This window comes from Tachyglossus aculeatus, chromosome 18, assembly GCF_015852505.1.
Source record: "Tachyglossus aculeatus isolate mTacAcu1 chromosome 18, mTacAcu1.pri, whole genome shotgun sequence".
Classification (NCBI taxonomy): Eukaryota; Metazoa; Chordata; class Mammalia; order Monotremata; family Tachyglossidae; genus Tachyglossus; species Tachyglossus aculeatus.
The window spans coordinates 33,712,107-33,735,244 of record NC_052083.1 but is presented as its reverse complement, the minus strand read 5'-3'; the positions used below and the strand labels follow the sequence as shown (position 1 = coordinate 33,735,244).

General features: G+C 43.3%; 1 protein-coding gene across 1 annotated transcript in view; it reads right to left on the bottom strand.

The window, feature by feature from the left end:
• Positions 1-23,138, bottom strand: part of DSCAM (DS cell adhesion molecule) — a 562,874-nt gene that overhangs the window by 74,741 nt on the left and 464,995 nt on the right. Inside the window, exons 16-19 of the mRNA XM_038760387.1 lie at positions 18,762-18,832; positions 9,238-9,478; positions 5,667-5,813; positions 758-913 (exon numbers count right to left, since the gene is read on the bottom strand). Coding sequence (XP_038616315.1) covers positions 758-913; positions 5,667-5,813; positions 9,238-9,478; positions 18,762-18,832 — 615 coding nt within the window. The remainder of the gene's footprint in view (positions 1-757; positions 914-5,666; positions 5,814-9,237; positions 9,479-18,761; positions 18,833-23,138) is intronic.

Sequence of the window (23,138 nt, the reverse complement as noted above, 5' to 3'; positions counted from 1 at the left end):
GCAGAAGGGACTTCAGAAAGGGAGGTGGATGTACAGGGAAGTGGAGCGGCATGAGATGGTGAGATTAAGAACTGAGCAGGGCCAGGATTTGATGTTGATTCCCTTCCATGCTCTCACAGCACAAAGAAGCCATAAAGAGCCAAGGCAAGACACAGTCAAGTTCTGAGCCTTACCCAAGGGAGTACAGCATTATCCTTTATCATGGACGCTGACAAAGGATACGCAGAATTCACCCAGGTTACTCCTTGGGCACTTTAGGGAAGAGCATAAACTCTTCCAGGCCTCTAGGCAGCCACACCTGTTTATGGCTGGACATGCTGGCCACAACTGGTGCCCAGTGGTCCTTCCGAAGTGCCTTTCACTTCAAGGGAGACTTTATGCTGGGAGAAATGGGCTGAGCACTGCATTCATTTTCAAAAACCTGTGAGTCCCTCCCTTAGAATTAGTGTCCCCAGCGGCCCCTCCGCTCCGCTGTACAATTCTGTGCAGACTCGCCAAGCATCATGGAAAAACGTCTCTCCCACTGCAGGGAGGCTGCCCAATCTTGAGACTACCTTTCCTCATTAAAGAAAACTGAATTTTCCAAACTCAAAACAACCAGATTGAACTCAGGGAGTTTCCAAAGAACGTGCAGCAATTTAGCCATTTAACTTTGTGGTGTTAATCCAAAGGTCTCTGTGCCAAGAGCCCACCAGTGTCCGACCTCTTCAAGCCTCCCCAGTTTCCCATCACAATCTACCAGAGGAGCAGTCCTTACCATCCTCTTTGGTGCGAGTAAAAATCTGTTCGCTTCTAACCCCGTCACCGGCTCGAGTAAACGCCAACACCTGAATACTGTAATTGGTGTATTTCTCTAGTCCATCTAGCTCCAGGGAAGGTTGTGTAGTGGTGACATTTTTAATCTCTCCCAGCTCTGAAAAGAAAACAAAAAAGAAAAGAAAAAAAAACAAACCCCAACCACGTTACCAGCAGTGCTATTCTTACCCTGCATTGTACTTTTTGTCCAGTTCGGTAGAGTGCATATCCATCTGTAGCACATTTAAATTACACGGAGGGGTAATGCACATTCATTATACAACACGGAACACTATGTAGCAATTTGGAAAAGATAATTCACACACAAATTGCTTCCCAAGAATCCAAGGCAGAAAATAGGTCTAAACAAAACAGAGCAATTCACTCAAAGCCAAATGTTATAAACCCACCTTTGATGGAGAAAGATTTTTCCATAATAATGGTGCCCTTGCTTAAATTGATTCAAGAAATGTTAAGCAGACTCACAGAATATAAAGGACACAGTCCCATCTCAGTGGGCTTACATTATAAATAGGCTTTATTTTTCTAACTTTCTTGTCCAAAGGGAATTTCAAGGTCATTTACTAAACTCACCAAGTCAAAGGGATTGCGTCCTTGAGGGACATACTTTTACTCTTGAAAATGACCTATGATTTGGCAAGCAACTTTATTTCACTGAGTGGGCTACTTAGCTTACTCTGCAGAAATGACACTCTGACATGCTGCTACATGTTTCTCAATAAACTTGGTGTTAACTAAAATGTCTCATTTTTAGGATTGGAGTAAGCTCTCATTACTCAAAGGTGGAACGTAACGCTCACCCCACCTCGCGTTTACTGCTACATAATAAAAAGAAATTATAGAATCTAATAGATAATAGATCGCCAGTATTTTGCCTTTTGAAATTCAGAGTAAGGATGAAACATTCAGAGAAACTTCTCAACTTGGGGAGAGGGAGTCTCAAATTTTTTAAAAAGGGCAAATACAGGTCATGCCAGCATTTAGATTGAAGCTTGCAGTGCCAATTTACTGGGACCTTGCAGCATAGTTCTGACCCCTCCGCCTCATTCATTTCATTCAAGCGTATTTATTGAGCGCTTACTGTGTGCAGAGCACTCTACTAAGCGCTTACCATTTTAAGAAGTTGCCTAATTCCCAAAACCACATTTGAACACATATAATGATGGCAAAGCTGGGTACTGAATTTCGGCACAAAAGATTCTCTCTTAAATTAACTTCCTAAAAGCTAAACCTAGAGAGGAGACATGATTGCTAGACTCTATGCTCATTTTTCCGGTTTTGCAATTAACTTCTTGCTTTTTACCTTGCTGAACAGAATCATAAAGGTTAAAGTCGTGTTTGTGATTTTGACGACACCTTAGAACCTTGTCTTGGTATAACTGTACGGGGAACAGAGTGGAACTTCTAGAAACCGAAAACATTAAAAAAAAACAAAACACAGACGATAACCCTGCTGGTAAAATTAGTCTCAGTAAACCCAGCAAGGGGAAGAGAAAGGAACATTACCTGAAACCCAATTTGAAACTACAAGAATTTGTTTTCTGAGTGAGAGTTTCAGAATGTTACTAGCATCACGATCAACAGTAATTATTGAGTACCTACTATGCTAAGATCCCTTTACTTTGTGCCTCAAGAAATCTGCCAGTCACTCCAGAATTCGTTTAGCATATCAATCTCTAAATTGGGTTTTTGTAAATGTATCTTTTAATTACACACCAAGGGCCACTACTCAGTGAATCAGCACACTCAGAGGAAACTTCTTTTTTATAAACATTGAGTTGCTGTGTCTCCGTCCCTTGTGCTTTACGTGAATTAGAAGGTGCAGAGAATTGTACTTAGCGCTTGGGAGAGTACACTACAATAGCGCTACAAGTCACAATCTCTGCCCACAAGAAGGGGAGAGTGTCACTGAGTGTCTTTTAGACTGCGTGTAAAGAGAGTGTCTTTTAGACTGTGAGCCCACTGTTGGGTAGGGACTGTCTCTATATGTTGCCAACTTGTACTTCCCAAGCGCTTAGTACAGTGCTCTGCACACAGTAAGCGCTCAATAAATACAATTGATTGATTGATTGAAATAACTGGAGACAAGGGAAATGGCAGTGTATAAGAACCAGTACATTAAGTGTTGTGGGGCTGAGGGTGGGGTAAATATTGTGTGTTTAAGGGATATCTGAGTACATATGCAATGCAGAAGGGGGAACTGAAGTGAAGGCTTCCTCGGGGATGGCCTCTTGGAGGAAATGTGATTTTGGGAGGGTTTTGAAGGTGGGCAGAGTGGTAGACTGTCGCATATGAAGGCGGAGGGATTTGAGGCCAGAGAGAGGATGGAAAAAGGGTTCAGAGGTGAGACAGATGAGACTGAGGTACAGTTAGTAGATTGGTGTTAGGGAAGTGTGCGGTCTCTCAGACCTACTTCCCTCCCCCTACGTATTACGTGGAGATATATGAGTTCATGTTAGTTTCATACTGTGCTTCTTTTTTTAGTACTGGGCTAATGACTGTATGTTTACCAAAAGTAGCATGGAATGTTTCTTTCTAATAGACAATGGAAATCAAAAAGCAACTGAGGAACTAACTATTAAAGCTCTTTATGTGTCACCTTGTCTCCCCACCCTTGACCTTTTATTCCTTTTCCATTCTTATTCCTTTCTATTATCCACAAACACATTTCTGCAGCCTTCTTGCTCTCCCAGCTCTAGCAGGGCAGACAAAAGCAGGAATGTGGCAATGAAAAAAAACTGAATATGGAGGCAAAATCAGGCAGAAGAGAAGCCTAGGTGAGACTGATACTTCTGAGATTCTCCCCGATTCCTCCCCTTCCCAATCCTTGTTGTTAAAACTAAACGCAATTAGAATGAAAAACAAAACCTATTCGGGATGATATGCCCCTTCTCTGTTGCCTCAGGGCCCACTTTCTTTTTGCATCTAGTTAGAAGAAAGGAAAAGTGAGCTTCTTTTCATGCACCTAATATTTCAAGAGGAAACATAATGAGAAGTTATGAGCCCCAAATTATTTTAACAGTCTCAGTTGGAAAGGCATTGAAAAGCCTTTTTGGATTATTTTTAGCACGAATTTTCATAAATGTTTAGCAACTCGACACTGAACTCAGTTCATTTACTCCTGGTGTTGTATCTTAGGGGTTTCCTGGTGGGTTATTTTGAGGGAGATTGTGTTGTTGCCAATGTAAATGGCAATAAAACCATTTTCTGAAAATAATCAAAAAATATTTTGTTTAAGCCAGGAGATATTTAAGATATAAGTCCCTCTCCAATTCAAACCTACGGTATCATGCGACATCATCGTTTTTCAAAACAAGCCAAATTTAAGGCGAGCCGATCTCAGCAATAGATAGTGTTATTACTCTAACTTTTTTTTCTTGGTGGACCTAACCCAAAAACTTTCAGGACTGGATCTGAGGGCCAAGACATACTTCATACATTAACTGAATTACAGTGGTTCTTTCATTTGTCCTCTTTTTCACAGTGGCACCACTGGTGGTTTGCTACAAAACTAATTGTGGCTTTTTTGGTATTTCAATTACAGTGAAATGCAATTCATCATGGCCAAAGCCTGCGGTTTCAGTGAAGATGCTCAAAAGTGTATTGAGACTAAGAAAAAATACATTGAAATCTAAAAAGAACATCTGGATTAATGTCACTCTTTCTTTCTCCTTAAAGAACTCAAAATATATTGCCTGACACTCCAATATTACTGGGTGCCTAGTATTATTACCCTCATTTACAGGAGAGGAACAGTGGTCCAGGTTCCATCAGTTCTGGAGTTTGCAACAGAATCCATATCATTACTCAGAGTGAAGCTGTAGTTTTACCAGAAGCTCCAAGAGCAATAAGTGCAATTGTCTCTCGTTGCTTTGATTTAGCAATTTGTGAAATTTCTTAAATCCAGAATTTACTCACCCAATCTACACTTACATTTTGGATAGGACACCATTAGGGAACTGGGGACATTTTGTCTGACATCAGTCTGGATGGATCACAATGCGATGTCAGGACAGACGGTTGCATCCGAGTGTGTGGAACCCATCAAGGATCTCTAACAGTGGGAGCTTTCCTTTAACTTGAGGTGCATCAATCAATCAATCAATCATATTTATTGAGCGCTTACTATGTGCAGAGCACTGTACTAAGCGCTTGGGAAGTACACATTGGCAACATATAGAGACAGTCCCTACCCAACATTGGGAAATGTAATGTCTGCCAGGAGTGTGCCATTTTCTTTCCTCACAAAACTGATAGTGAATAAACATTCAGTTGCCAGAAACGACCTTGGGAAATGTGGGAGCCTTGAGAAAATGAACATCACTTGAAGAAAATCTAGAGTTCTGGAGTTCAGGAATGGAGGACTCTCCACAGAGTGGAATTTCTCCCCATTACCCAGTTGGGCCTCTCCCCGCTTCCAAGCCTGAGAGGACAAATCTTAAGCATTCTCCACTGGGCATTCTTCTTCAGGCCTAATGAGAGATCATTCCTCCATGATTCAGACCCCATGTGGCCCCCCTAGATTCAGTCACCTCCTGGAATCACTCCCGAGGGGCGACTGAAAGGCTTGAGCTGCCCACAGACCCAGTGTGAAATAAAGGAATAACTTTGTAGGGACCTGATGTTCATGTGGCCTGCCTTAAATTCCACCGGCCTGACCCCAGCAGCAGAATGAACGATTTGAATGTGTAAACTTTCTCAGAGGTTCCCATTATGTCTGTCGAACACCTGTATGGCTAGAAGGTACAGATAGAAAGATGAGCTGACCACCAGACAGTAAGCACTAAGTCAGAAGTCCCAGTCAACGCATTATCCTATGGTACTTTCGGTGTACAAGAAGGACCTCTTACCTCCATCCAAGAGATTGGCCCAGTAGATGACTCTGAATCCCTGGAGAATGCCATTCAAGGCTTCTTTGGCAAGCGTTGACCAAGATATCGAGATGGTTTCCGGTGACGTCGCTATGGCTTGGACATTTTCTGGGGGGTAACTGGGCACTGAAACCAAACAATACGAACATGGGATCTCAGTGCGTTTTGATTCCGACATGAGCATTTGTCTGTTTCATCATTGAACCCCGAGAGTCAAAGAACAATGAGTCCCTCTTCCCCTGAGAGTTATTTTTGTAAATGGTATTTGTTGAGCACTTACTACGTGCTGGGCACTATACTAAGGGCTGAGGTAGATATAAGCTAATCAGTTTGGACACAGTCCCTGTTCCACATAGAGCTCACAGTCTTAATCCCTGTTCTATAGATGAGAGAATTGCAGTACAGGGAAGTTAAAGTGACTTGCCCAAGGTCCCACAGCAGACAAGTGGTGGACCCAGGATTAGAACCCATGACCTTCTGACTCTAGGGTATGGGAAGAAATGGGGCAGGGACCCTGCAATGACTGGACATCAACGTCGGGTGGGGCTTACGGATCCTGCGCTACATCTTTTAGACTGTGAGCCCACTGTTGGGTAGGGACTGTCTCTATATGTTGCCAACCTGTACTTCCCAAGAGCTTAGTACAGTGCTCTGCACACAGTAAGCGCTCAATAAATACGATTGATAAGATACATCGGAAATCAGTGCATCACGGATCTCTGGATTTTTGGTATTGTGGTTGTTTGGAGCCTCATGTAGTCAGTGCTGGGAAAGAGTTTGGTTTGAACTTTTCAAACTTTGAACCTGCTTCCACCTCCCGGTCCGGTCCTGACTGACTCTCCCCCCCACCCCCAAACCCCGGGAAAAAGGCCCTTGTTATCACCAAGTTACATTAACATCATTCACACCTACTCAGCCCTCCTGTCCCGCCATAGACCCCCAGCCCACGTCCTCTCCCGGGCCTGGAATGCCCTCCCTCTGCCCATCCGCCAAGCTAGCTCTCTTCCTCCCTTCAAGGCCCTACTGAGAGCTCACCTCCTCCAGGAGGCCTTCCCAGACTGAGCCCCTTCCTTCCTCTCCCCCTCCTCCCCCTCTCCATCCCCCGCATCTTACCTCCCTCCCTTCCCCACAGCACCTGTATATATGTATATATGTTTGTACATATTTATTACTCTATTTATTTATTTTACTTGTACCTATCTATTGTATTTATTTTATTTTGTTAGTATGTTTGGTTTTGTTCTCTGTCTCCCCCTTCTAGACTGTGAGCCCACTGTTGGGGAGGGACTGTCTCTATATGTTGCCAGCTTGTACTTCCCAAGCGCTTAGTACAGTGCTCTGCACACAGTAAGCGCTCAATAAATACGATTGATTGATTGATTGATTGAACCTTGGTGTGGTTTTTCTGTTACAATTAAGTGGATCGATCCTTTCTGCCCACTGGGGGGCGCTCCCTCATTGGGGGAGGCCAGACTCTGAGAAATGCATCAATGCTGAGCTCCCCGGCTTTTTCAAATAACTCCAGCCCTGAAAGGAGAATTCAAAAAGCTTTGTAGATTTGGGGATTCGCTGGCTAAAACCCATCTCTTGCATCTTTTTTTTTTTTTACGGTATTTGTTAAATGCTTAGTATACGTCAAGCACCGTTCTAAGCGCTGGGGTAGATAAAGGTTATCAGGCTAGACACAATCAATCAATCAGTCGTATTTATTGAGCACTTACTGTGTGCAGAGCACTGTACTAAGTGCTTGGGAAGTACAAGCTGGCAACACATAGAGACGGTCCCTACCCAATAGTGGGCTCACAGTCTAGAAGGGGGAGACAATCAATCAATCAATTAATCAATCAATCAAATCGTATTTATTGAGCGCTTACTGTGGGCAGAGCACTGTACTAAGCGCTTGGGAAGTACAAGCTGGCAACATATAGAGACGGTCCCTACCCAATAGTGGGCTCACAGTCCAGAAGGGGGAGACAATCAATCAACCAATCAATCGTATTTATTGAGCGCTTACTGTGTGCAGAGCACTGCACTAAGCGCTTGGGAAGTACAAGTTGGCAACATATAGAGACGGTCCCTACCCAATAGTGGGCTTACAGTCTAGAAGGGGGAGACAATCAATCAATCAATCAATCGTATTTATTGAGCGCTTACTGTGTGCTGAGCACTGTACTAAGCGCTTAGGAAGTACAAGTTGGCAACATATAGAGAAGGTCCCTACCCAATAGTGGGCTCGCAGTCTAGAAGGGGGAGACAATCAATCAATCGTATTTATTGAGCGCTTACTGTGTGCAGAGCACTGCACTAAGCGCTTGGGAAGTACAAGTTGGCAACATATAGAGACGGTCCCTACCCAATAGTGGGCTCACAGTCTAGAAGGGGGAGACAATCAATCAATCAATCAATTGTATTTATTGAGCGCTTACTGTGTGCTGAGCACTGTACTAAGCGCTTGGGAAGTACAAGTTGGCAACATATAGAGACGGTCCCTACCCAATAGTGGGCTCGCAGTCTAGAAGGGGGAGACAATCAATCAATCAATCAATCGTATTTATTGAGCACTTACTGTGTGCAGAGCACTGTACTAAGCGCTTGGGAAGTACAAGTTGGCAACATATAGAGGCAGTCCCTACCCAATAGTGTGCTCACAGTCTAGAAGGGGGAGACAGAGAACAAAACCAAACATATTAACAAAATAAAATAAATAGAATAGATATGTACAAGATAAATAGAGTAATAAATATGCATAAACATATATACATATATACAGGTGCTGTGGGGAAGGGAAGGAGGGAAGGCGGGGGGATGGAGAGGGGGAGGAGGGGGAAAGGAAGGAGGGGGCTCAGTCTGGGAATCAATCAATCGTATTTATTGAGCATTTACTGTGTGCAGAGCACTGTACTAAGCGCTTGGGAAGTCCAAGTTGGCAACATATAGAGACAGTCCCTACCCAACAGTGGGCTCACAGTCTAAAAGGGGGAAGGTCTCCTGGAGGAGGTGAGCTCTCAGTAGGGCCTGGGACACAGTCTCTGTCCCACGTGGGGCTCACAGTCTAAGTAAGAGGAAGTAGGACTGAGTCCCCATTTTACAGTTGAGGTGACTGAGGCACAGAGAAGTGACTTGCAATTGGCAGAGCCGGGATTAGACCCAGATCTCCCAACTCCCAGGCCCATACTCTGTCCACTAGGCCATGCTGCTTCTCCTTTTAGGGAAACACAGAACTCGATACTGAAATTGCAAGAGGCCATTCAGAAACGAAACAACGCTCACGCCGAAATGAAGTCAGGCCAAGCGGTACTGAGAGATAATGAAGGTGACCCTCACCGATCAGCGCCCGGCAATCGGACATTTGACCTGTATCGTCCGAGTCCCCCAACGCCCTCCCTCGCTTCCCCACCAGCCAGCTGACTGGCTCTCTAGGGCTCGACCCTTAATGAGCCAAGGGCAGGCTGGTGGGCAGAACCAGGCGGTCGAGGCGTCCAGATCCCTGCTTCTTTGGAAGAGGGCAGTAAGGCCGGCCAGGGGGTCCGCTCGCCCACCTGAAACCTACCGTCCTCTAGGGTCGTGGTGATGATTTCCTGAGAAGAAGGTCCCGTCCCAGCCCGGTTGCAGGCCTGTACCACCAGGCCGTACTGAGTGAATTTGTTGAGGTTGTCCAGAGTGTAGATCTCACTGTCCCCGGTGGTGTCAATACTGATGATGTTGAACTGGAAGTTACCTCCTGTGCTGTATTCCCGGTATCCTATTTGGTAGCCACGGATTATCCCATTTTGCAAGTGTTTCTTGGGAGCCTGGATGGGAGAAGGGAGACTAGATTTAAGCATAGGTACGCGGCAAATAGACATCGAACCTTCCCAGCATTTTTATTTCTACAGGGGGTAGAACGGTAAGATGGTTTTCAACCTCACTAATTAAAACTAGGTACGTGGTACAACCAGTTCACTGTTACAAGTCTCACTTCGATGAAATGGAAATTTTTGTTGGTCTTCATATGCTGAGTTGAACAAAAATTCAGACCAAGGGCCCAGAAAATGGATATTATTGAGAGAGTAGCAGAAACCCTCAGGAATATTATCCTTTTGAAGCACTAAGCTTCCACATAAATTTTACACTAAAACGTTTTGTTTATTCCATATATTATGAGGACATTCAGATGGCTATTTAAACAGAGACTCAGTGATAGGGGTAGGAGCAAATCCTAATGCAAGAGTTCATAAAATGTCAATTTCGTACAGTAGTTTAGAATTGATAAGCATCTACCTTCATTTTGATTGGCAAAAGTTATTCCATTTGGTAATGACTTAAATTCAATTAGTGCAAAGATTAGACAGATACTGTTGATGAGGTGACTCTGCCATATGAGTTTAAGCAAAATGCTGGTAAGTTCAGAGAGTCCTCTGTAAAGGTCAGAAGTTTTGGACCAATGAATCACGGGTATTTATTGAGGGCCTACTACGTGAAGAACATCATAGTAAGTGCTTGAGAGAGATTTTAACAACCCCTAAGGAACAGCCCACCTCTCCATCTTGGCGGCGTCGACTACCCCTGGGTTTCCCTCCTCTGCCCTTCACTGCTGCTCTTTTTTGTTTCTGTGTTTGATGGTACTTGTTAAGCACTTACTATGTGTCCAACACTGTTCTAAGTGCTGGGGTAGGTACAAGTCGATTAGGTCGGATACAGTCCCGGTCTTGCATGGGGCTCACAGTCTGAAGTGGGAGGTAGAATAGGAATTGAATCCCCATTTTATAGCGGGGGAAACTGAGGCACAGAAAAGGGACTTGCCCAAGGTGACACAGCTAGCATTTGGCAGAGCCGGGATTAAAAATGAAGTCCTCGGCCCCCCCAGGCCCACGCTCTTTCCACCAAGTCATGCTGTTATCTGGGGGTTCTGGACTAGCGGGAAAAGAAAACTTGAAAAGGAAGGTCATGCTCTCCCTGAAACAGTGATGCACTGAAAGTACATTCAAATTATTTGATTATCATAGTTCGGTCATATTTAAATGATCACCCAGTAATGTCTCTTGTCAAAGATATAAATCCAGTATTTGCATCCCTCCACTTTTATGAACAGCCTGCTGCCAGTATTATTCCAGTGTATTTTCAATAGCTCCATGTATTTCTGAGAGCAATTTTAGATGATCGTTTTTACATGCATACTTTAAAAATACAGGTCCCTGAGAAACCATCAGAATAATGCTAGAGAGTCCACCACTGGCTCTGAGATGAGCTTGACAGATGTTTGTTGGAATGGCGAGGAAAGTACACAATGCTACATCTTCAGTGACCAACATAACACCTTCCCTCCAGGTGGCTTTAAATATAATAATAATAATGATGGCATTTATTAAGTGCTTACTATGTGCAAAGCACTGTTCTGCCCATGCTAAAACTTCCAATGCTCATGAATAGCAAGCATACACTTCAAATATAATTTCACAAAGCATTTTTTTGTTCATAGGGCACTTGGATTGCTTGTGTACAAGTACTATTTTAGTAAATTAAAAAATGGTTAGTGCACCTATCGAACAGCCAGTCTAATCTAATAATGTAAATTCTCCTTCTCAGAAAAATCCCCCAAATTCTCCTGTTCATGGGAAAGGGAAAAGAATACTATGAACTGTAGTTTGATTTGAGCACTAAAAGTTTCCCAGTGTGGAAAAGGGATAGGAGTGGATGGAGAGGAGAGATGGATGGCACACAGGAAGAGCCTATCTTGAATCCCATGATCTTCTGGTGACAACCATCTGAAGAAGAAAGGATGGAAACACTGCAGCTTTCCTCTTTCTCCTATAGTTTTAAAGTTCCTTCTACAGGATTTTCCCTGAGAAAATCTAAGAGGAAAATAACAAAGTAGCACTTGAAAACTGCCAAAAGGCTGTGGACCACATCCTAACTCTTCAAACCCTCCCTTTCCTCTGCCACCAGGAAATATGGTCAGCCCTCCTTCCACTTCCATCTGCCACCAGGCAACCAACGGTCAGGGTGGCATGTAAAAGCCTCCTTGAGAAGCAGCATGGCCTAAACGATAGAGCAAGGGCCAGAAAGTCAGAAGGTCCTGGACTCTAGTCCCGGCTCTGCCACCTGTCAGCTGTGTGACCTTGGATAAGTCACTTCACTTCTCTGTGCCTCAGCTCCCTCATCCGTAAAATGGGGATTAAGACTGTGAGCTCCATGTGTGCCCAGCACTTAGAACAGTGCCTCACACATAGTAAGTGCTTAACAAGTACTATAATAAAAAAGCCCCTTCCCAGTATTTTTTTAACTTAAACCATCTATTAAGAAAACAAGTGGCAGAATGTAGTTAGCCATAGAAGACCATCTGGGCAGGCAGGTCGAAGAGACCCTGAGGTCATCACACTCAACTCATACAAATTCAAGTTCTAGGCCTCGGTCTGTCCTTCCTGGAGAGAAAGCTAGTCTGCTTATCTTTGTAATGAGGGTGGAGGAAAAGAAGAAAGATAATTTCATATTTCCTATACATGGAACCAGAGAAAAACCAACACAGAGAGCGCTTGAGCAGCCGTAGAGTCAGATAGGTAGGAGTCTCATGTGTCTCATAAATCCTCCAGGAATCATGCAGTTTATATAATCAAAGGGGGTGCTAACACCTGAAAGTCCAGTACTTTCGATTCAGTTCTCCTAGATTACATATTTTCATTGTGTGGGTTGGGCAGGGTGTGACGGCAGAATTTAGGAACGATCTCCCGATAACGCACATCTGGTTGGATACAGTGTGAAGGTAGTGGGGGTGAGGGGGAAAGGTTCCAGTGAGAGAGAGTCAACACGAGGTTCGTCTAAAATGTAGTCCTCAGGTTGCAGGAGGATAGAATATGAAAAAAAATTAAAAAAAAAAAAAGAAAATCTGGGAGAACGGTGTAGATTCCCTGCTGGCAGGGGAAATGCCATATTCTGTCTTCTGAAATGGGGACTGCTAGTGGCCAGTGAAAGGGGAGTTGGGTTTTAAAGGCAGTGAATTGATCATTTGTATTACAATATTTGCCTTGCAAGGGATATTTTTCCTTTCCCAGAATGGGGGCAGTTGTGAAGAGTTCCCTTTGCTTTCTTCTTCCTACAGCAGTTGTGTGTGTGTGTGCGCGCGTGTACGCATGCACACACGCAGTTCATGTTAAAGGGTGATGCTTCTGATGGTGAGACTCCATCTGTGTCCGTGTGCACAGGTCAAACTGAATGGACTCATGCAAGATTGTCAATCCACTCCACACTGATGTTGAAAAGGATTGCTTTCTGAAAGAAAGCTAACCATTTCTGCACCTGGGATGCAAGCTGACCTCCTACATGGGATCCAGAATACAGTCAATCAGTCAGTCGGTAGCATTTACAAAGCACTGAGCGCAGAATTCCGTACTAAGCGCTTGAGAAAGGACAATAGAAAACATATTCCCTGCCCGCTAATTGGAATGAACCAGGAAACTTCATATCATTCTGCAGTAAATCCTCCTGATGAGCATAGGGAGAATTAACCCCATACAAGAACAGTTCGATTCAAATCCAATTCTGTGTGCAAAATATGGGGTTTGTCAGGCCTCTTACGGTTCTCTATCCCATTTCGACCCCACCTCTTCGGTCAAGTCTAACCAGGTCAACCCTCACTTCTGTTGCCTTTTCCCCAAAAACGTGTTACCTCCTTTGCCTCAGCTTTAATTTGTAGGCTCTTTTAAACTCTCATCTCATCTTTCAGCTTCCTCCAGCAGCTATGCCCATTATTAGCTTACATTTTCTCCTGCATTTGCTCAGAAAAGCCTTCTTTTCCTCCTCCAAGAGCAGTTGCTCCCTCCTTCAAATCCCTCCTCAAACACACTTCCTGTGAGAAACCTTCAGTGATCTCCATGCCAACTGTGCCTCCTTGCCAATTAGTTTGTATTGTTGTCAAGAGTATTTTACGTGTCCACCCAAATTAGGCAGCAAGCTGCATGTCCTTTAAAGTGTCAGTAGAGCATTTGAACACACACACACACACAGCTTCACAAATATTAATGACTGGCAAATACTAGAAACCTTAAACCCCCTTTTTTCCAGAAAAAAAAGCTTTTTCCCAAATGCAGCAGTTAGCAGTTCATTCATTCATTCAATCGTATTTACTGAGCGCTTACTGTGAGCAAAGCACTGTACTAACCGCTTGGGGAAGTACAATATAGCAATAAAGAGAGTCCCTGCCCACAACGAGTTATGGAGGATAACCATGCAACACACTGAAAAGTTCTCCATTCAGCCTTTGGAATAATCTCCCAAGGGCAAAATATACTGAAAACTTACACTTCCTTCTTGGTACCTTCTCCAGCCTGCCTTCTGCTAGTATTGCAGCATGATGAGGTTCCAGATATGGAGGATTCAAAGGGTTAACTGAACCAGCTATGTGTCCCCCTTATCTATCCCTATAGCTGAGACTCCACCCTGCCTCCCCCAGGGTTTTTCCTTGGGTCCTCTTGGAAAGGAAAATAACTGAATTGTGCCGTGTTACACGGAAGCATCTGCCACGGTTTCTCTTGCTGAGTTTTCGCTTTGGTCTTCTAAAGCCTCTGCTTGAGCCAAACAGCTGCTCTCCTGAGAGTGGCCATGCTGGGCTAGTCTCCCGGCTACTCCACCAGCGTTTTTTTTTTTAAATGTTATTTGTTCAGCACTTACTCTGTGCCAGGCACTATACTAAGCGCTGTACTAAATGTTGTTTAAGGCCAGCCTCACTGCTCCTTTCGAAAGCTTGCTCTGTTCTCCTCGTGACCATTTCCCTGCCCCTCGGACAGGGGTCTGGTCTAAACCTCTGGCGAGCACTGCCTTACTACTGGGGAGCTGACAGTCATCCACGACCTCGCTTCTGGGCTTTCTGTTTGCCACTGGAAACTGTATGAAGCCGCACATTCCTTCTGCAGTAGGTCTGGGTCTCCTGGTTACACAGGAGGTTGGATACTGCAGTGCAACCTAATGAAAAGAGCACAGTCCAGGGAAGCAGGGGACCAGTGAGCTAATCCCAGGTCTGCCACTTCCCTGCTGTGTGATCTGGGCCAGTCACTTAACTTCTCTGTGCATCAATTTCCTCATCTGTAAAGTGGAGAATCAACACCTGTCCTCCAACCCCCTTAGACTGTGTCCAAGCTGATTATCTTGTATCTACTCCAATGCTTAGTATAATGGTTGGCACATAATAAGTGCTTAATAGTATTATTATTACTATATCCTAGGCTGGTATAGGGAGAGGTTAAGTGAATGAGGCTATAAAGTACAGAATGAGGGTGTAGAATCAAAGGAAAGGGATGGTGTGACATCGGGGAGGTTTGAGAGTAAGGAGAGAATGACCAGGATGAAGGAAGCCCATGGCTTTGGTCTGAAATACATAGCCACTGGGACTAGAAGGGCGCTGACAAGGGAATGATTCTGAGGTTGGGTCTCGCATGATCCTGATTGCCTTTGATATAAGAAAACACATAAGCAGATATTAGACCCCATGACACATATGCACTTGAACAGAAACACACTCACTAAGCACACTGAGTCTTGGCTCGCAGTACTCACCAAAAAGTTATAAAGGTTACAATCTCAGTCATCCTGCCTTCTATTATGATTATGCACTCTTACCTTTTGAAAGAATTTGTTGCTAAAATTTTCCAGTTTGTATAAAAAATAGAATCAGTTTTAAGTTTGAGGGAGGCAGATTTGCAGACTGGAATAAGTAAGAAAAAGCAAGAAGAATGATGATGAACTTTAAAAAAATGTCAGAGATCACTTTCTTTCCAATTTTCCTGCAACCACTCAGAACTCAAAACAGAATTCTGTGAGTTTTCTAGTCAGTATTTTACTTAAAATACCACAAAAATGTATTCTAGGGAGAAATCAGAGATCCTGAAATCTTCTTTTCGAAGGTGTTTTTGTAAGACTCCAGATTCTTTAGAACTTTCAGAATAAAAGTGGAGATTTAAAAAAAAAATGAGGTAAATTGTTGTGACTAAGAGACCATCTTGAAGTAAATGAATGCCATTGGGTTTCCTAATTAATCTGTTCAGAATGGATCTGTCTTTCAACTGTATTTTTCCTCCTTTACAATCCATTTAACCTTCTTCTGTACACTGGAGTGAAGACATGACTGTGATGTGCCAGTTACCATAAAAACGGATATATGGAAACTTACTGTGGGAGAGTGAACTTATTCCATCCTGTCAGTGTGGAATAATTCATTCCAGTCCATTCTCTGGTGCTTCACTTAGCCCATTTTTCAATCAAGGGGATCAACTGAGCAATTAATCAGTGGTATTTATTGAGCACTTACTGTGTGCAATGCACTGTACTAAAGGTAAGCTTGTCATCAACACAGCTCGTTAGGGGCAGGTTACGTGATTTCTGTTATATTTTACTCTTCTAAGGACTTAATACAGTATTCTATGCCCAGTAAGCACTCAATAAATACAACTGATTGATAAATATGATCGATTGGAGACTACAACAGAGTTGGTAGACATGTTCCCTACCCACAATTAGCTTACGGTTTAGAGGGATCATGGACATCCCCTTCAATGCCTTACAGTTTTTTTCTAAGGAAAAGCAGACTTCATTGTAGGATATTACCCTGGAGATGTGCCTTATTTTCCTTTTTCTATTTTATATTATTGTCCTCTGCATGGATTCCCTTCCACATATACCCATGCTTCCTTACCCAGTAGGTTTAGTAGAAAGAAAAGGACAAAGCGGGGCCTCCTGCATAAACGGCCAAAGGAGTTTCTTTTGCCCTCAGCAAAATGACTAACTAGTAAAGATTTTGCCAAGGCAGCTTGTCACCTGGGATATTGGTGGACAGGAACGGCAGGACAGAAGGAATCCCAAAGAATCGCAGGCCAGTATCATGAAGACCACAGCAGCTCCTTTGGCCACCACCTGCCGGGTTAAAGCCCTCTGGCACAACAGTCATATTATTCTGCAGTCACTCTGGCCGTAAATGGATCTAGTCTGTAAAATTGGCTTTGTGGGCACTGTGCGACATGTCGCATGCCTGACTGCCGTACTCACTTAGTGCACTAAATATCCCAGCAGGAATACCACCAGCAGGAGTGAGACAGTGTGATGGGCGCTGGGCAAACCCAATCGCTGGGTCGTTTGCACAACTTCTCAGTCCTCAAAGCTCATCTGTCATTCCCAATGGGAGCTCCAGCACCATCAACAACATCAGTGGGTTAAGAATATTAGATGCCTGCACGCACATTGAATACTTCTCAGTTCCATAGTTGTAACGGAACGCTAGAAGCCATGATAAAGAGAATGACAACTAGGCTGAATTCGCACGGCGGTATTTTCTGAGCGAGGGCTGACATCAAAGAGACCCCTTCCCCAGTAATAATTTTTGAAATGCAACAGCTTCATTTCTGGGTGTCTTTCCGAGGTTTAACGGGTCGACACACGAACTTTTTCAGAACTGGAGGGATTTTGAAAATGGTTGTGGGGTGACGCTGCCTCGCCCCAAGGCCGACATCCCAGAGACCCTGAGGGATTTTATAGCTTCTAGGATGAAGGGCAGAGTGAGTCAGCGTTCTGGGTAAAGTGGCAGAAACATGTTTGGTTTCATAGCTTGAGCGCCTTTTTGTTATAGCAGGTGGTGGATGTGTTCGCAAAGATGAATTATACCCCTTGCAACACTTTCGGCAGCCCGCTTTATTTGTGCAGCTAAATCAATTTCATGTTCTGTTGTCCACCAGAGCCTTCCTTAACTCGGAGCTCTTGTAGGAAATAGCTGACACAAAGGGGCTTGGTGCCTTAGTGTGGGTTAATACAGAGCCTCCTGAACATCTCTTTCCTCCCTCCCTCACAAAGGATGTTGGAAAGCAACATTGAGGAAAGAATTGTGACTTGGACTTCCGTTACACCTCACTTAGTCCAAGAAGTTTTAATTTGACAGGCTCAAACTGTCCTACTGCTTTACGAACTCTCAAGTGCAGACCAACTCCACATAATAACAATAATATTTTTTAAGCACTTTCTATGTGCCAAGCACTGAGGTAGACACAAGATATTCAGATTGGACAGAGTCCCTGACCCACATGGGGTTCACCGTCTAAGAGGGAAAACAGGTATTTTATTCCCATTTTAAAGGTATGGAAACTGAAGCACTGAGAAATTAATTTACTTGCCCAAAGTTACACAGCAGACAAGTGGTGGATCTGGAATTAGAACCCAAGTTCTTATGAAGGCCAGCTGTATGTGTACACGTGTACACATACACTCTCTCTCTCATCCTTTGCCTGAGAAGGAAGTTCATTACATTCAAATGGAGAAAAAAAGTCAATCTATTGGCAGTCTTTGGAATTTCATCTGCAGCAATCCTAGCTCCATTTTTCAGTATCCCTAGAGGCTTCCCACACCTCCATTCCCCTCCACTTCCAGCTGATGTGGACTAACCTCTGCTGCTCTGGACAAATGTCCTGATGCCCCTCAAGTCTCCAGTGACATGGTTCTTTTCATCCAGCAAATCTACAGCCACCTGGCAGCTCTTTCCTCTCTTCCTCATGCCCCCACCCTCTTCAACCGCAGCTCAGAAGGTGGGATAGACAGGAATGTTGCGTATATGGATTTCAACCATTGTTTAACCAAAGGCCTGGCAAAATAATGGCTTTCTATGGAGAAGAAGCCTGTTGCTTAGTGAACACATCAACAGATACGGGAAATTGAAATAAAGGGCTTGGAACGCTATGCTTAAAACAGGGGACTTGAATTTACCAGAAAAGTCAGACTTGGGCCTAGAGGTGTTCAACATGGGATAAAAATGGGTTAGTTCAGAAACAGAGGGATTGATGGAATGTTAGACACTGAAGTCATGAATGGGGAATCTTTCCATGGATTCCTAAAGGTCCCTGATGAACAGTTTGAAATCGACCTCAATGACCAGAACTTTCTTAGAAGAACTTCTATTCTTTCCCAAAGAAACTTAAAGTAATTTATTTTTTGGGTGTGTTTTTGCCCCATTTTCAGAAAAACATTTACCTAAAGAATCTGTAAATTCCACAACATTTTTCTTTAATGAACTTCCCCAGTGCACGAAAATCAGCATGAGCAGAACTTGCTCTTTGACTTTTTGTTTACCTTCCAGGTGACCCTGATGCTTTGAGAGGATATGGGCTCTAGCTGAACTTCCTGAGGTGGACCATCAGGAGCTGTAGGGAGACAAAGAATCCACATGCAGAAATCAGTCCCCAGCCAAGGTGAGCATGGCAATCCCCCTCCCCATCCTTACTTCCCAAATTCCAAGATGTTGCTTTGAGAGTGTATCCTTAGCCTTGAAGGATTTACAGAGCAGTGGGGATAGACACGACACGAACTTCGTTCTTAACAGAAACAAATGCTATCACTAAAGTCTTCCTCAAACCGTATTTCTGACGGCAGGATTTAAAAAACATCAAGATCCAGCATGTTTGTGAATACGCCAGAAGGTAGTTAAATGAGATTTTCTTCCAGGGAGCCTTGTTTAGTGACACATAGAGAAGGCATTTTTCTTTGCCTTTGAAACTTTGTTTAGTGATGTGCCACATGGGTGTTGCTTGAAGCTGCTACGAACAGCACAGAGGCAGCACCCACTGAAGACTCGGCACTAGAGCAGTCTTTGATCTCCTCAGCATGCAGTTTCCAAATAATCCCTTTTGTTAACTAGAGACTCAAGTAGGCACATTTTGGCCAGAAGTTTCCAGGGGACTGGGAGGCTGGGACACAAAACTTGAAACAGCAACAGCATCAGGTGCTGCGAACAGAAAGCTGGTTGGGGATTTCGGTAGGGGGAGAGGTGTGTGGGTTTGTGTGTGTGTAATAATAATAATAATGATGATGATTGTGGTATTTGTTAAGCACTTACAAGCACTGTACTAAATGTTGGGGTAGATACAAAATAATCAGGTCCCGCGTGGGGCTCAGAGTCTAAGTAGGAGGGAGAATAGATATTGATTTCCCATTTTGCAGATGAGGGAACTGAGGCACAGAGAGGCTAAGTGACTTGCCCAAGGTCACACCGCAAGAACGTAGCAGACTGGGATTAGGGCACAGTTTCTCTCATTCCCAGGCAGTGTGTATGTGTGTTTGTTTGAAAGAGTGAGTGTCCGTGTACATGAGCATGTGCACAGTATGCAAGGGACTATCTGTCCCACACTAGTCATTGCAGCAAACTTGCCCTGATAGGTAAATGTCACCATCTTTGAATACCCCAAATCACACCCATATATTTAGCCAGAAGGGCTTCAGGTGAAAGCCAGGGGTGTATTAGGCAAGTTTAGTTGGTATGCCATAGCTACTGAGATGCTGTATCTCTGCCCGGCCATTTATTAACATGTAGAATTGGGAGGCTGTACGGTAAGACATGTATTAACATGTTCAGCTAATATGCTCTACCGTTAAGGAACTTTATTGTCGGTCGGCCATACCAGAAAGACATATTCAATGTTAAAATCTACTTGGCTATCTTAACTGAAGACAGTTTAACAGTTTACAGTTTCATAAGGAATCCATGGGAGAGAGTATGGGAATGGGAGCCAGGAGAACCAGGTTCAAATTCTAGCTCTGCCACTGATGTGTTGTGTGGCCTTGGGTATGTCATTTAACCTCCTTGACCTTCAGTTTCCTCACCTATAAAATGGGGATAATAACCTGATCTCCCCACCTCTTACCCTGTGAGCACCATGTGGGATGAGGACTGTGTCTGATCTGATTACCTCTATTCTAGTGTTTAGGCACTTAAGAAACACTTAATAAATATCATTAATATCATTATTAACAACAAATTAATTCGCTGAATGGGGCTATGACCAAATTTGATACAACTGAGCCTAAGAAAACACACAGTTGCCTATTGTATTTTTGTTTAAAGCAATAAACACAAATTCAGTTTTGTTGAGAATATTTCTCTAGATATATCAACCTGATCTAGTAAATTAAAATAATCCTTTGAATTGTCTCTCCATATTTTATTATGATCCAGATAAAAATGGAAAATTTGCAAGTAATCTTGGTAAATTAGCAGTGGTGGTTATATTGCCCAACTTGCCCTTGGAGAGTTTATGTTACTGATGATTTATTTACATAATGACAACACACACAGCCCATTAAACCCTTGCAGCTAGCATTCCGGATCCAAGTTTAAAAAACTTAAGAAAACCTTTCTTATGTGAAAAGCCTGTGCTTGTGTGCATTATACATCTACTTTTACAAAACCACTTCAAAGTTCTTGCAAATAACCAAATGGGAAAATAAGTTTTAAAAGGAGTCAAGTAGATTTTTAAATTTTCTTAAAGTCAAATGAATTAAAAGAGTTTATAAATAATGGACAGATTTGATATTCTTTTGTTAGACTAGTGTTTCAGAGCATAAGAATGAAAAAAAAAAACTACACGTGGCCATCGCAGTAATCTTGGGCCCGGTGACTGTTTTAATTCATCTCCTGGATGGTACCATGTTTTAAATTAGTTCTTAATACACAATAACAGCCACAAAAATCAAGCATTGTGCCTATTATTGGTGACTCTCCAGAGAATGCCAAGTAGATATTTACAAACCAGTGAACCTAAAGAATACAAGATGAGACAGGCCAATCAATGCCTGCTGCTGCTAATAAACTGGCTTTTTCTGAAATTTGGTTTGGCACAATCACTTGCAAACATTCGAACAAACAGTAGAGCTGTCATCATTGAAAAGCATGGCTCCAGATGGCATTTTCATGGCTGAATTGTGGGTTGCCTACTTACCACCAAATTACCCTCATAAAAGTGGACCTCCCGTTCACACATTCTCATGGGCCTAAATGTCTGCAAACCTCGAGACCAAAGTGAAGGAATTAAGACCAGGGTGTGGAAATGCACTGAGAAACTATCGCAGCTATTAACATAATGAATGCGACGCACACTACCGTATTAAAAATGGATTTCATTGCCTTGGGTGGCTCATCATTTGGGGAATTAACAAACCCCACATCTAGGGAGGGCAATATCACCTTGGAGTACACAAACAGTAAATCTGTAGTACCTTAATGACCTATCTGCTTATGGGAATGGAACCCCCTAATTATCTAAGCTTCAAAAGTGCTTGAAGTCAGAACTTAAATTGGTTGGCATCTTCCAGAAGCTCAGCTGTGGAATTTTTCTTTGGAAGATGTGTAGAAATGGGGATGAGAAATATATTTTGGCTGAACAAGGGATTACCCCCGAGGGCCTGGTCGAGTCACTTCATTTCTCTATGCCTCCATTTCCTCCTCTGTGGAATGGGGATAAAAATCCCTGTCTGTCCTGTCCTCACAGAGATATTATGTAGACAGATGGGCTATTTGATGGAAGGTAGTGTGGACTAGTGTATTAGTACTGTACTAAATATGATTGAATGAATAGTGGAAAGATCATGGCATTGGCAGTTAGGTGACTTGGTTTTTAGACTGTGAGCCCACTTTTTAGACTGTGAGCCCACTGTTGGGTAGGGACTGTCTCTATATGTTGCCAACTTGTACTTCCCAAGCGCTTAGTACAGTGCTTTGCACACAGTAAGCGCTCAATAAATACGATTGATTGATTCTACTACCAGCTCTGCCACTTGTCTACTGTGTGACAAATCACTTAACCTCTCTGGGCCTCCTCTGTGAAAGTAGAGTAAAATCGATCGTGGAGCCCCTTGTGGGACGGGGACTGCGTCTGATCAGATAACCTTATATCTACCCCAGTGCTTTACAAACACCATAATTAAAGTGTTTTGGGAAACAAAATGCTATAGACATTTCTCAGTACATCCACTGAAGTTCTGAAGAAAGTTGAGTGCCCATTCCTGTCCTAAGTCTGTACTTTAGAATAGCTGAATCCTGGCTCTGGGAGGAGAGACCAATTCAGGCTTATTTCCCTAAGCAACCCCAGAAGCTGCATAAACACATTTGGAATTGAGTCCAGGATAAAGAAGGGACATCATGTACCATGTAGCTAGTGACTCTTCTGCTGGAGGGATTCCTGGAGGGAACCCTTTCTAAGGTATCAAGAGTTACCGAGAGTCATGTGACTCTTGATAAATAACATATGCTGTCTGAAGTCACACCACCACCAAACAGTCATCTGCCAAAACAATTCATTTTGCACCTTTTTAATGTCTATGGTCTCTTTAAACCTTCTCATGTTTAGCTTAGACTGCACAGCATCTATAAAAGAGCCGACAGAAATTCAAATGAATGCTGACAAATGAGGAAACCTCTTTGTCACATCATGATAGACCCAATAAAACCGTGGTTCTTCCCTAATCCCGACCTTTCATTATCTGATGGGACCCTGAAAAACCCCAAGGCTCTCCAATGAGCTTCCTGTATAATCGACCTTTTCCTCTCCCAGGATAGTTTCATCATCAAAGTGGTGAAGGGTCAGCCGCTCCAAAGTGGGTCACCAAGCTCTAAATAAAAATGTGACATTCAGGGTGCAGCTGTTAATGGAGAAGCTTGTCTCTTAAGGTAAGGTC